A 15,591-nucleotide genomic window follows, 5' to 3' on the forward strand; every position below is an offset into this window, starting at 1 on the left:
AATAAAAATTTTAGCTCTGCCATTGTACGGAGATAGTACCTTTTACCAAACTACCCCTTAGTCTATTGCCAACTCGTACACGTGGCACATTTATGTCCACTCTTCACCTCCTTACTTTTATTGGACCCCTCCACACTCATATTGGACCTCGGAACTCCAACCCGACCCGACCCGACCCGCTTACCTGTCACCCGCCAGACAAAATAGAAAATCCAACAAGATAAAAGTAAATGATAACAGAAACTCAAACAGTACTCTATCTTGAAAAATTCAAAATCAAAAAATATACTGAGAGCTTATTTTATATCTTTACAAAGAGAAAATTTGTCTATTAAATCTCTTCAAGTTTCCAACTAGCAAAATAGCCTACTAAAAAAATTTGGCTATTAAGCCTCTCCAAGTTTCGAATTAGCAAAATGACCTACTTCTATTTTCTCATCTGTCAGATTGATAATCGATCTGTCTATATATAAATCGAATCGATAATTGATCCGTCCATATATAAGTCGAATCGATAATCGATCTGTCTATATATCGATCGGATAGATAATAAACCTGTCTAAAGAATGAGTTATTTCCCTTTAGAAAAAAATATGTAGTCTATTTAATTAAAAAAAATAAAATTTGAAAAGACCATTTAACAAAGAATCCCCTTTACAAAGTAAAAAATGTAATTTCGTTAGATGTATGGATAATTAATTATCTATCTCAACAGATTTAAAATCAAATTTTTTCAGTAACTATGCAAATATCAATTTCTTTTGTTTTTAATAATTAAGCTTCAAATTATCAGAATTTAGGTTGTTTGGACTCTCACTCATATCCTTCCCGACCCGATTACCTATCACCCGCCAGACAGAATAGAAAATCCAACCAGATAACAAAAAATAGATAACAGAAACTCAAAAAAGTACTCTTCTTCAATGCTATAAAAAAAAAATTAAAAAAATTAATGGCATTTTCTTCATATTCATCTACTACTGCTACTACTACTTCAATAATTACATATAATGCAAGTTTACGGTCGTCATTTCCAATAATTGCATCATTTCCAACACGTTTTTCGAGGCGAAAAGCATTGAAATTTAGGCTGAGTATAAATGCAACTGCAACAATTGATTCAGCTAATGGTGCAGTTGTTGTTGAAGCAGAAGAAGATTCTGAGAAGAAGAAGAAATCACAGAAGGATGTGACTTTCGGCAGACAGTATTTTCCTCTTGCTGCTGTTGTTGGTCAGGTAAATTATATTCTCTTCGTTTCATATTAGTTGTTCGCTAAGAAAGAATGAAAGATATTTCTAGCATAAGTGATACATGTTTGTGAGTTTAAGTTTTGTAGCGTACAAAATATTTTACATTATTAGGTAAATTTGACCTGCTAAAAATTGAAAAAGAAAAAATTGGGTAACCTGGTTAAGTTTAGCTCATAGTTTAGCTCATGGTGTAGAATATAAGTTTATCTGATGGTGTACGATATGAGTTTACCTTATAGTGTAGAATATAGGTCAAATTTACTTGATCGTGTAGAATATAAGTTTACCTATAGTGTAGAAGTAGTGTAGAATATAGGTCAAGTTTACCTGATATTGTAGAATATAGGTCTAAGTTTACGTGATATTGTAGAATATAGGTTAAATTTACCAATTTACCTGATAGTATAGAATATAAGTTTACGTGATAGTGTAAAATATTTTGTACACTGACAGGTTTACCTGATAGTGTAGAATATAAGTTTACATGATAGTGTAAAATAGTTTGTACACTGACAGGTCAAATTTACCTGATAGTGTAGAATATAAGTTTACGTGATAGTGTAAAATAGTTTGTACACTTACAGGTCAAATTTATCTGGTAGTGTAGAATATTTTGTATACTAATAATGCACAAAACTTAAACTCATAGAGAAAGAGTATATAGAAATATGTCATTCTTGGTGGGAGAGCAAACCCAAAATACTAGTCTGTTGTATACTAACGGGTCAAGTTTACGTGATAGTGTAGAATATTTTTTACACTAACAATGCACAAAACTAAAATTCATATAGAAAGAGTATATAAGAAATATGCCATTCTTGGTGGGAGAGCGCAACCCAAAAGGCTAGTATGATAGGTGGGAGGGCTCATTTAGCCTATGAACGCATTAGAATTTCTCTGGTTATCTGATGTGGGGCAATTGGCACATAACAATCGCGCCCACTTGAGAACCAATGAGCTCACTGGTCATGGATGGGAACCTTCTTGGGTCCAGGCCACTACTCCAAGTCGCTGCCCTATGCGGGCGATGTGGGGCAATTGGCACATAACAGTACTAAACGCTTATAGAAGAACAAATAAAGCAATTGGCACATCTTTTTCACTCAATGTGGATATGCCATTGAGCGTGACCATATCCACCTAACAAAAGAAAAACGGTCACGAAGTTCATTCTCAATCTTGATCTGAAATCTGTTTATGAGAAATCGTGTGTACACCATTGATCAAGGGTCTCGAAAAGAAGAATGAAGGATCATGATCAATTTATTTCCTTATGTCTTTCCTTATCTACATTAGTTTTAAGAACTTGAGACTAACAACTAGGTGTCCATTCTTCTATAAATATGATATATCTTGAGCCTCGTTTTTAACTTACACCTTACTAATTAAGATCATAGAAAGGTAATAGATGAGTAGTTGTGAAAACAAATTCTAACAAGTAGAAGAATATGCCAAAGCTGAAGTGAAAATGATAAACTTAGACATGATTTAATAAGTCACTTGAGAAATAAGAATGATTTATTGGAATATCATTTCCCTCTTGATAAGTTACTAGCTTTCAAGAAAGACAAATTTATTTGTAACAATCATATAAACTATCTAATGTTGAATGAAGCCTTCAACAAATTTTGCCATTAATACAAGATCAAATTGTTTTCTACTCCTATCTACCATTTCAGGAGTTCCCTTGTCACCAAGTGCGTTCTGACAGTCACTCACAAACCTAGGACATTTTGTAAGGTCATTTTCCAATCCATTATAATCCTTTTTAGCTAATGATTGGATAGAATCTTGGAGCAAGCTTGTCAACAATCCATAACCAGTGTCACAAATAGTGTATAAATCTTGGATTACTTTTTCTTTTGCTTGTGCTTTAGACTTCACTTTGAAAGCATGATTGTCGTTAGCATTTTTTAATGATTGGCTGATAGCAGCCCGTGTTACTTCCTCAGGGACATATGGATGAGTAGGTAAAATTTGTCTGAAAGTTGTTAAACAAAATGTTTGATCTTGCACTTGTCTACATATACCTGTTATTAATTGTTCATCTGCTGTGAGGTCACACAAAGACGTTTGAAAGTTGAAAATGTTTGCAACAAGTACTGAAAGAAGGAAGTATGAAGTTAAAAAAGATGCCAATTTAGTTTCTGCAAATTATTGCTCTGATTTTTGAAGTTAATTCAAGTGAATATATATAGGACCATACCTAATTTTGTTACCTTATTATCTACTTCAAGTATCTAAACCATGTTTCTAAATAATGTTAAGTTGTTTCCTTCTTTAACTTGCCATCCTAACTAACTTAGTGAAAAAGGGGTGCAATCTACGTGTTAGATCATGTTTATGTCAAGAAATTGGGATATAGTAATATTAATATTTTTAGCAACAGAGTTAATGTTAAGTATCTAAACCATGTATCTAAATAATGTTAAGTTGTTTCCTTCTTTAGCTTGCTATTATGTTTATAAATTTGGTAATATTTCCTCCTAGCTAACTAAGTGAAAAGGGTTGCAATCTACGTGTTAGATCATGTTTAATATTTGAGTTTTTTTTCCAAAATATACTTTTATCTTTAGCATACTCCCTCTATTCTGTTTTACTTGGCTCTTATATTAAAAATAACTTTTTTATTTTACTTGACCATTTTAGCAGATCAAGAGAGATTTATTATTTCTTCCGACCCTTATCACTAAATAACTATATAAAGTAATAGTCTTCAAACTCAGATTTCCAAAACATAATTATAAGGATAATTTAGTAAAATAAACTCCTAATAAATAGTTTTTATGGGAAGTGTCAATTTAACTATGAAGAAGTAAAATGAAAAGGAGGGGGTATAATCAAACATATAGAATGCATAGCCTTTCATGAAATATATCAACACAAGTATGTTGTTTTTGCCGTGCATACAAGGTTGCCCAAGATATAACTTCATCATTGTAGAGAAGTTGGTCATGACTTTGTATTCGGTGCTCTTGTGATGTTTAAATTTATAATAGTTCCTTTTATACATGTTTGACATGGATATAAAATATTAAGTTTCATGGATACTTAGTTTTTTCATTATAATGTCTATTCTGAGACCAATTTTATGCAGGATGCTATTAAAACTGCTCTTTTACTTGGGGCCATTGACCGTGAGATAGGAGGAATTGCAATATCTGGGAAGCGTGGAACAGCAAAAACTGTAATGGCGCGTGGCTTGCATGCTATTCTGCCACCAATTGAAGTAGTTGCTGGCTCAATGGCCAATGCTGATCCGAACTGTCCTGAAGAGTAAGCTAACTGAATTTTAAATATTTATGTATTACAGATAGCATTTGAAATGCCATGACATAGAACTATTGAAACAACATTGGAAGTAAAGTATATATCAAAAGAACTTCAAGAGTGGCTCTTGAAAGTTTGTTAGTTATTACTAATTTATGTTCATCTAGTTCAGTCTGAAGTTTTATTGCATATTCTATTAGCTTATATACCTAGCTTTTTTGTTTTGTCAAAAGTTTTTGTTTCTGAAGGAATATTTTTATACGAAGAGGAGGTGGTGAGGTTATGTGTTTTGAAGCAGGATTGCATTACCATTTACGGGCTTGCATCTATATTCAACCTTAACAGTGGAATCAATATTTTCTTTGTTTGATATCATTTAAATTGAAACCTGTTGTTCCATAGTAGCTTTTTTCTTTTTTTTTGATGAAGCAATAAGAAATTTCATTGCTGGCATCAAGAAGATGCAGAATAGTACAAAAGTTAGAGAAAGACAGAAGTACATTAGCTCCAAAACAAAAGGCTACACTAGTACCAGAGAGCTAACAAAGTTCAAAAAGTTCTCAGGGGAAGGGTGAAAGGTTATGCCAACTATATAGATACAAAAGACACCTAGCCTTAAGGGAGTGATTTGGAGTTGATAAACCTTCAAAACATCTGTTGTTCCTTTCAGACCATACACACCAACAAATACAAGAAGGTATCATCTTCCAGATTGGCTTGATGGCCTTACTAACTCTCTAATTGCACCAACACTCAAAGGCCTCTTTGGTGTTATGTGGCATTACCCAATTAGTATCAAATATAGACAGAAACATACTCCTAACTCCATAAGCCGGCAGCAACTTTACAATGCAAAAATAGATGATTGTTGGACTCAACGTTCTGATGGCACATGTAACATCCGTTGGCAATTTGAAATTTCCTTTTCTTAAGGTTATCTTGAGTAAGGCAAGCTTCATGAAGAGCTGTCCAGCTGAAGCATATGATCTTTGGTGGGATTTTTGTCTTCCATTTGAACTTCCATGGCCAGTTATCAAGCACTCCATTAGAAGCAACTGAGATTACATAGCTTGCTTTCACCGAGTATTTACCATCCTTGTCATTATCCCACCTTAACTTGTTGCTTCCTGGACATTTGTCACCTGGCCTTCTAGCCTAGAGAACAAGTTGACCACTTCTTCGATTTCCCAATCCTATAGGTTCCTTCTGAAAAGTACATTCCAGGTGTTGTCTTCCCTATTCTGAGAGATGGAAGAATTTGGTGCACGGGCAATTTGAAACAGCCTAGGGAATTCCTCCATCAAAATGATATTGTCCAGCCACCTATCCTTCCAAAACCTGATATGTATACCATTACCTGCTACCAACCGAGTGTTTTGAAAGAACTCATCTTTAAGCTTGCATATACTCTTCCATACGCCTACACCATGAGGGAAGTTGGACAGCTTGGAGCACCAATGATTTTCGACTCCATATTTTGCCTTGATTACTTCCTTCCATAGAGCTTGATCCACCTAAGTATACCTCCATATCCATTTCATGAGTAAGCATTTGTTGTGAAGTGCTAAATCTTTTATGCCCAATCCTCCCATTTGTTTTGGCCTTACCAATTTAATCCACTTCACCATGTGAAACTTGTGATCCTTATTGTTACCCTTCCATAAGAAATTCCTCCTGATCCTATCAAGCGGCTTCAATATCTTGCTAGGTATGGGAAATAAAGTCATGTAGTAAGTTGGAATACTGTCTAGCACACTGTTAATCAGTGTCAATCTCCCACCCATGGAAAGATATTGCATCTGCCAAGATGCCAACTTTTTCTCGAACTTCTCAATCACCCCATCCCAAATAGATGTAGATCCAAATGCTGCACCCAGAGTTAGTCCAAGATAAGTGGTTGGGAGGGAACCAGTGTTACAACCAAGTATTCCTGCAAGCTCTTCTAGGTCTGAAACCTCATTAACAGGGAATATAACACTTTTTAATATGTTTATATGAAGGCCCGAAAGTGATTCAAAGATGAGCAGTGTTAGATTTAGGTAAAGAACTTGAGATCTATTTGCTCCACAGAAAACAAGGGTGTCATCAGCATACAGTAAGTGTGAGACATTAACAGTGTCCTTTGTGCCAACATTAAAACCATCTAGCCATTGCAGCTGCTTGGCCTTATCCAACATATTACTAAGGCCCTCCATGGCTAACATAAAAAGAAAAGGAGAGAGGGGATCTCCCTGCCTGAGCCCCTTTTGTGGTGAGAAGAAACCAACTGGACTTCCATTCACTAGAACTGAATACTTCACTGTGGTGATGCTGAACTTGATCCATTTAATCCACCTTTCTCCAAAACCCATTTGTCTTAAAATGGAGAAGAGGTATGACCAATTGAGTTGGTCAAAAGCTTTTTCTATGTCTAGTTTGCATAGGATGCCCGGTTCCTTACTTTTTATTCTCCAATCCAGAACTTCATTTGCAATTAAAGCCGCATCTGTGATTTGCCTGTCCTTGATGAAAGCATTTTGATGATTGGAAACAAGTTTTCCCATTACAACCTTGAGCCTTTCTGCAAGCACTTTGGCCACGATCTTGTAAACGCTCCCAATTAGACTGATTGGCCTATAATCTTTTAGGTGAATTGCTCCTTTCTTTGGCACCAAAGCAATAAAGGATGCATTGCTAGATCTGACCATGCTACCATGTTGGTGGAAATAGTTTAAAGCCCCCATAACATCTGATTTAATAAACCCCCAAGATTTTTGAAAGAAAGCCATTGTAAAACCATCGGGGCCGGGTGCCTTGTCTGGTGAACATGACTTGATTACGGCGAACACTTCTTCTTCTTCAAATATACCTTCCAATCTCATACTTTCCTCCCCTGTTATATTGGCTAGCCCTTCAAAATTTGCACTTGGTCTCCATGGTTCTTGTTCAGTGTAAAGATTTTCATAGAAGTCCGAAATCTCCTTCCTTATTTGTTCTTGGTCTTCAATGATTTCACTTCCCACGGAAAGTTTGTCGATGTTGTTGTATCTTCTCTGAGAATTTGCCACCTTCTGGAAGTATTTTGTATTCCTGTCCCCCTCTTTGAGCCATAAACACCTAGACTTTTGTCTCCAAGATGTTTCTTATGCCTTTGCCAACTTCTGCAGCTCGACTCTCAGGTTTTGCATTTGAGCTGACTCTGCTGTTGATGCTGGTCTGCTTTCAGCTGATTGTTCCAGGGCTAGCAATTCATCAAGAGCTTTGTTTTTCCTGGTTTCTAATTTACCAGACATCTCTCTGTTCCATAGTAGCTTTTTTCTTGCACCCTAGCTCATTAGTGTTTCTCTACACATCACAATTCCCACTGAAAAACATCAAAGGTCCAGATTATTTCAACCTTTTTATGCTTAAACCGGTCTTTGCTTTTATTTCCTTGGAGAACAGTAAATGTATTTGATAGCCTTTAGGTGGGAAGACAGGCTAGCTGACAGAGTAGAATATGATTCTGAGGGCAATATCAAGACCCAGATAGTCAAATCTCCATTTGTTCAGGTAATTTTGCACTAAATACTTTTCCAACGTAGAGATTGTTCTTTTGTCTCCTAAATTTTCCTACATACATTTTTATTGTAGATTCCGCTTGGTGTCACAGAAGATAGATTGATTGGCTCTGTTGATGTTGAGGAATCCGTGAAATCAGGAACCACTGTCTTTCAACCAGGCCTCCTTGCAGAAGCTCATCGAGGAGTTCTATATGTTGATGAGATCAATCTATTAGATGAAGGTATAAGTAACCTACTTCTTAATGTATTGACTGAGGGAGTCAATACTGTAGAAAGAGAGGGAATCAGCTTTCGCCATCCATGCAAACCACTACTAATTGCTACATATAACCCTGAAGAGGGTGCAGTTCGTGAACATCTTTTGGACCGTATTGCAATTAATTTAAGGTACAAAATTGTCTTTGATATAGCTATGCAAAACCCTTTTCAGGATATGTCTATGTTTGGTGAATAATCCAGTGGCTAGGTATAAGTATATTTTGTTTCAACCTCATGAACTCTTATTTCTGGTTTCTAGCAAATTCTAAGGTGCATATGATCCTTGTGCTTCTTTTCCTGTTTCACCTGCCGTTAGGTTCAGTTGTCTTCTTGAATTAATAATCATAGAATCCTACTACAGTGCAGATCTTCCAATGAGTTTTGAAGATCGTGTTGCAGCTGTAGAGATAGCAACACGTTTTCAGGAGTGTAGTGACGAGGTTTTTAAAATGGTGAATGAAGAAACAGACAGCGGAAAAACACAGGTATTATGTGCTGAAAAGAAAACAGGTGCTCTAGGTCATTGACCATTAAGTGGCGTTGGAAGATTATGGTACATTAGATGCTAGAACACCACACCATTTCTCCTATGCTTGTGTTTGTCATTGATCTTTATCCACCTGAACAAATTCGTCTGTCTTTTCCCATCAACTCTCATTTGTTTTGACAGATTCCTGTCTTTTCCCATCAACTCTCATTTGTTTTGTGTATGAAACGTGGTGACAGACCTAGCATAACCTAAAAATGTTTGATAGCTAACTTTTTCGTACATCCTTCTGTTGTAACTAGAAGTCTTTCTTGTTGAATTTTATTGTCCGCCGTTATCTTCGCTCACGTGTGTTTCTTACTTTAACTTGCTCTATGTCAACCTATGGTCTGATAGCTCTTCTGCAGATCATTTTGGCAAGGGAGTATCTAAAGGATGTCACAATCAGTAGAGATCAACTAAAATACCTGGTCATGGAAGCCATCCGTGGTGGCTGTCAGGTAAATATGGAAATCCTTCTCAATTGCTGTTGAAGTGCTCTACACTGAACCTTAAGTTTCGGGAATAGCTTTAAATATATCAAAGTAATCCGTCCTACATAGGACTACTTCTATTATTGACATCTTAAGTTGAGAGGGTTCTTCAAAGTCCCAGTAGAATAGAGCATAAAATGTAATATTGAAGAAAAACTATAGTATGCAACGAATTTGAGTTTTCCATGTAGAAGTCTTAGCTGATCTTGATTCACACTATCTCAAGACTGACTAAGGATGCCACCTTATAACTCTATCGACTTGAAGTTAGAAAAGAAGATGATAGGGCTATTTCATTTAATATTGCTACATATTCAATGCTTTCTTTATGTTGATTCTAACATATACACACTTATTCTATTATCCGTTATTCGAATACAGGGGCACCGAGCTGAACTATATGCTGCTCGTGTAGCCAAATGCTTAGCTGCCATCGATGGACGTGAGAGAGTAAATGTTGATGACCTGAAAAAAGCTGTAAGTATTTGCTGGTTTGGTGTTTCCTTAGCCTTATTCTCATACTGTTACATAACCAAACAACAACTATTCATTTTGTTTTGTTCAATTCTTTGTTGTCTGAATTGTGATATTGTATATCTGGCTTCGCACACGTCCTTGCCAAAAGATTTGCATAGACATCTTTGTTCAGTTCTCTGCCTGTCTCTTGGTGTTTTTTGTTCTTAAATTGATGCTATTTGGAGAACATAACATACTGTTTATCAGCAGCTTGAGGCATAAAAATCAATTTCCATTTTGAAATTAAGAAAAGAGTAACAGACCTTTTGATTTCTCCCTTCCTTCTGGATATTTTGGTTTTTTGTTATTTTGGTAAGGGCTTCAGTTGATGATATTACTCTCTGTTGCGTAGACTATTTCAAGAGTAGAACCGTTGTTGTGGCTGAAATATTTAGTTGATGAGGCTCATAGTGTTGATTCTGGTAGATTACAAGATTCTTTGGAAAATGAAGTTCCTTGCTGCATTCAAAGTATAAAGCTCTGTGGTACATTCAAATTTCTTCATCAACTGTGCACGATTTAATATGATGTGTTTTAAGTATTTGGAAAGGAGGATTGTTGTAATAACGTTTTTGTTACTTTGATTTATTTCATAACATTGTGTCATCTGGGACCACCGGTGTTAAATACCAGTTTGGATGAAACCATCTCCCTTTATTAATTAGTTCTGGAATTAAGTTAGCTGAATGCACAACATGGTGGAACCAATGTTCTAACATGTTTCTTGACTGAAGATTGCTATTGGTAATAAACATCCCATCTCATTTCAGTATGTTAACTCTCAGGCAGGTTTACTTCCGCTTCATGCATCGCAGTAAGGTTGCATCTGTTAGGCTTTTTTTTGGAGCTTTGCTTATCCATCCAGAAGACTCTTTCCTTGGCAAGCGATTTGGTATATATGCTAATAAATCCAGTGATGCAGGTAGAGCTAGTCATCCTCCCACGTTCGAGTATAATGGAAAACCCACCAGACCAGCAAAACCAGCAGCCACCTCCTCCTCCTCCCCCTCCCCAAAATCAAGATTCTTCAGAAGAGCAAAATGAAGAAGAAAAAGAAGAGCAAGAAGATCAAGAGGTTTGTTGACAAGAAATGTTTTTCTCTCTGCTCTCTCTCTCTCTCTCTCTCTCTCTCTTTTGGGGATGTGGAGTGGGAGTGGGAGGTTTATTACCTACTTGCTCCTTTCTTCCTCAACCAACAAGATGCTGGGAGTGGACGGAAGCGGGATGATTGATATCTTTGACCAGATTTTTTACTCTTATTACAGGATGAGAAAGATGAGGAAAATGAGCAGCAACAAGATCAAATACCTGACGAGTTTATTTTTGACGCTGAAGGTGGTTTAGTGGATGAAAAACTTCTTTTCTTTGCACAACAAGCACAAAGGCGCAAAGGAAAAGCTGGACGAGCAAAGAATGTCATCTTCTCTGAAGATAGAGGTCGATATATAAAGCCAATGCTTCCAAAGGTTACTGGTTCTTTCCCTTTGTTATTCCATTAGTCTGGTTAGTTTATTGATTTCCCTCACATAATTGATTAAATTAATGGATACAGTAAACAACGAAGGATATATCATTTATCAAAAATAATGTTTGGTTATCTCTTCTAACAAGTATGTTTGACCTAAACAGGGTCCAGTGAAGAGATTGGCAGTTGATGCAACTCTAAGAGCTGCTGCACCATATCAGAAGTTACGAAGAGCACAGGATGTCCAAAAAACTCGGAAGGTTTATGTAGAGAAAACTGACATGAGAGCCAAAAGAATGGCACGCAAAGCAGGAGCTCTGGTAAAGCTAATTTTCTTTTGTTGATTACCTTCTTGAAGTCTACATCTGTTTTTTGAAGCTATGTTCTTGTTAAGGTACCTATGTGTCAACGTTCCTTATAATTTTTTTGATATAGAACAAATAAAATAAGCATTAGTTTGTAATTTATATTGTTCCTCAATGCGCAAAACTAGGTCTTTCATCTGATACCATGAAAAAGAAGCAACAGATTGGCATGATGAAACCTATAGTCCTATAGTAACTTCACCCTTGATAGTGTTCATTGGAACTTGCAGATCTTGAAAACTTCATTCACGATATGGATAGAAGCTTCTATTCAAACTAGCTTCTTAAATCTTACCGATGGTATCCTAATTGATATCTATAGTTTACTATCTGATATAAAATCCGTGGTAGATGAGCACATGATACATTGAGAATCATGGTTATGACTTTGATATTGTTCATTCAAACTTGTAGATCTTGAAAACTTTGATCGAAGTATGGTAATATTCTAACTAGACTACTTAAAGCTAGCCTTTGGTACCTTAAGGCTTAAGCTGTTATATAAATCTCAATATTTGATAGAAATTTTGTGGTTAATGAGCAAATGGTATATCGAGAACCATGGTTATGATATTTGAGATTTCTACTGAAAGGAAATAACACAAGTAGACAAAGTATTTATTAAATCCTACTCTTGATGGATTTGTCTCTTTCAGGTGATATTTGTAGTTGACGCTAGTGGGAGTATGGCATTGAATAGAATGCAGAATGCCAAAGGAGCAGCACTTAAGTTACTTGCAGAGAGTTATACAAGCAGAGATCAGGTCAACTTTCAGTCATTAAAGTACTGTATGCTGTTAACACTGAATGTGATATTTGGCCCAAATTTTACTACTATAGTCCTTCATTGTATGTTAAATAGTTCACTGAGCATTCGGTCCTAATATAGTAAATTATTTAAACTGTTAACTGAGCCTTGGGTCCTAACTATGAGCTTTGTCTCCTCAGCATGGATGATTTTGGGAGACCATAGGAAATTTCTTATTCTTTTCAATGATAAACTTTGCAGGTCTGTATCATTCCCTTCCGAGGAGATGCTGCTGAAGTTCTGTTGCCACCTTCTAGGTCAATATCAATGGCAAGAAATCGTCTTGAAAAACTTCCCTGTGGCGGGGGTTCTCCCCTTGCTCATGGGCTTACAACGGTATGTGAATTGAATCAGTCTAGTGCTGCGGATGATATCGGACTTTTTCTTCAATCTTATTTAGCCCGGTGAATGTGTGATTGTAATTTCATTGGTGTATACTGACAGAAAACACGCATGTTTATTTCCATTATTTAGAAGAGTTGGATCCAGTCACATGATCTTGGTTGACTAGACAAACAAATATGCTTGAATTAAGTACACTCGAAGTATAATTTGAAAACTTAAAGAAGAAAATTACGTTAAGAATTGAACTGATATCCCTTGTAGTTTCTCAAAGGATTGATATGTTTGGGGTGCGTGCAATAAACATAGCCTCTTCCATGAATGGAACATAGCCTCGTCCATGACTGGCAAAACTCTTTTAAAACTTGGTTAAATGACCTCCAGGTCAAACAATGAACTTTACTCATTTGCAACAGAAGGTTCACATTCTTGAATTCTACCTTTTGTTTCTAATTAACATCTAGATTCCTGCAGCTCTCTTTTTACCCTTGTGGTGGGGCCCTTCCCCGGACCCCAGTGCATAGCGGGAGCTTTAGTGCACCGGACTGCCTTTTTCCTGCAGCTTTGGCTAAAGATATTTTCTAATTTTGATGGTTTCTGTTATGTGATTGCATCTTGCCAATTTTTTTTCAGGCAGTTAGAGTTGGGATGAATGCAGAAAAGAGTGGCGATGTTGGACGTATCATGATTGTTGCAATTACGGATGGTAGAGCTAACATATCTCTTAAAAGATCCAATGATCCTGAAGCTGAAGCTTCCAATGTACCCAGGCCTTCTGCTCAAGAGCTGAAGGTAAATAACCAAAGTGACATTCTTTAAATTCCTAGGTACATTGAAATACAATTGCTTATTTTTACTTGAAATTCAAAAATTACTTCAAGTTATACCTCAGAGTTTCCACACAAGATAAATTACTTTTCATGGTTCTAAAGACGCATCTTCAGAAAACTCACCGCAGCATTCCCACATGCAGTATCATTGCATATTGCGGAACAGTAACAGATCAGGATTTAAGCTTGTTTAGTTCAACCTTTATGATTCTTATAACTGAACTCATTGTGCTTTTAGAATATAATATTTGTTAAACATTTAGTGATTTTTCATAGATAGATAGATAGAAATAGATAGATACATACATACATAGATGCATTGTAATGTCACATGGCCGGTGGGAATTCATATAGCCGACCCCATCCAACTTGTTTGGAATTGAGGCATAGTTGTTACATTGATGCTTTGTAATGTTGGGTTCAGTTGAACCTATTGGACCTATGCTACATCTGTTTTTCTACAAGAGGAACATATCGTCGCGTTTTCTTGAGCAGCAATATTTTTGAAGGTTTATTGCAATGCTTTTGTAGGACGAAATTCTCGAGGTGGCTGGTAAAATATACAAAGCAGGAATGTCTCTCCTTGTCATAGATACAGAAAATAAGTTTGTTTCCACAGGTTTTGCCAAAGAAATCGCGAGAGTAGCTCAAGGTTTGTCATCTACTACTTTTCTTCTATGTTGCTTAGGCTCTTCAAAAATGTCGATAGATGCATGTTAGATCCTCCAAAGCAATGCTTTTTTGGAGTATTTGATACTATTCGGCAACATTTTTGAAGAGCCCGAACAACCTAAGTTGCTCGGACTCTCCAACAATGTTGCTGCACCAGTGTCGGATCCTTCAAAAATATACTACTTTTGAAGGATCCGACACTTGTCCAATGACATGTTTGAAGAGTCCGAGCAACATAGCGGAACAACAAAAGTTTTATTTTAGGCACTTCTTCCAAATGCTACTATATCAAATATGTCGACAGATGCATGTTAGATCCTCCAAAGTAATGCCTTTTTGGAGTATTTGATACTATTCGACAACATTTTGGAAGAGTTTGATCAACACAAGTTTTGTTTTACGCACTTCTTTTTTTAATTTTTTGAACATTTTGCTTTATGCATTTCTTCCAAATGCTACTATATGAAAAATGTCGATGTTACATCCTCCAAAGTAATGCCTTTTTGGAGGATTTGATACTATTCGACAACATTTTTGAAGAGCCCGAACTACACAAGTTTTGTTTTATGCACTTCTTCCACATGCTGCTATATCTAACAAATTTTCTAAACTGTTGATTTCCCAGGGAAGTACTATTATTTGCCAAATGCTTCAGATGCTGTGATATCTGCAGCTACAAAAGATGCATTATCAACATTAAAAGAATCTTGACTTGGAAAACGCAGCCCGGTGCACTAAAACTCCCGCTATGCGCTGTGTCCGGGGAATCTTGACTTGAAACTTGATAGAAATTAATTGTAAATTTTGTTTTTTTTATCATAAATTATTGAGAGGATGGATATATGAGCATGTTTGAAAATTCTCATCTTTTGTTGTACCAATTGAACTAATTTTTAAATTTTCAATTGTGCAATCAAGGTGATGGAGATTCTTTTTTGGGGCATCAATTTTGGTTTCAAAGCAACAATTTGTCACTTTTCTTCCCTTCCTTTTTTGGGGTTTGGGGGACGCGGGGGGGGGGGGCAAGTCCCTTTAGTGTCTAACTAACAAATCGTGTCAACTTTAAGGGACTATCAATGCATACGATCATAGTAAAATCCCAAACTCTCGAAAGAATCTAACGAATAACCAAGTCCCCTTTCACATGACATATCAAAAGGCATTCTGATACATTCAACATATTTTCAAGTCTAATGACCATCCCTCACTATTAATTTACAAGCTTAGACATAATTTAATAGTTCACTTGAG

The 15,591-nt window shown here is 36.2% G+C and overlaps 1 protein-coding gene across 1 annotated transcript; it reads left to right on the forward strand.

Moving 5' to 3' along the window:
* Positions 1–824: 824 nt before the first annotated feature.
* LOC107870054 (magnesium-chelatase subunit ChlD, chloroplastic) lies at positions 825–15,287 on the forward strand. Its single transcript, XM_016716446.2, has 15 exons — positions 825–1,237; positions 4,350–4,528; positions 7,969–8,053; positions 8,135–8,451; positions 8,684–8,807; positions 9,217–9,309; positions 9,724–9,819; positions 10,781–10,933; positions 11,124–11,324; positions 11,488–11,643; positions 12,345–12,452; positions 12,698–12,832; positions 13,472–13,630; positions 14,200–14,320; positions 14,966–15,287. The coding sequence occupies exons 1-15, from the start codon at positions 953–955 to the stop codon at positions 15,049–15,051; spliced, it is 2,298 nt and encodes a 765-aa protein (XP_016571932.2). The 5' UTR covers positions 825–952; the 3' UTR covers positions 15,052–15,287.
* Positions 15,288–15,591: the final 304 nt, after the last annotated feature.

The sequence above is a fragment of the Capsicum annuum genome, chromosome 5 (genome assembly GCF_002878395.1).
Source record: "Capsicum annuum cultivar UCD-10X-F1 chromosome 5, UCD10Xv1.1, whole genome shotgun sequence".
Taxonomy (NCBI): domain Eukaryota; kingdom Viridiplantae; phylum Streptophyta; class Magnoliopsida; order Solanales; family Solanaceae; genus Capsicum; species Capsicum annuum.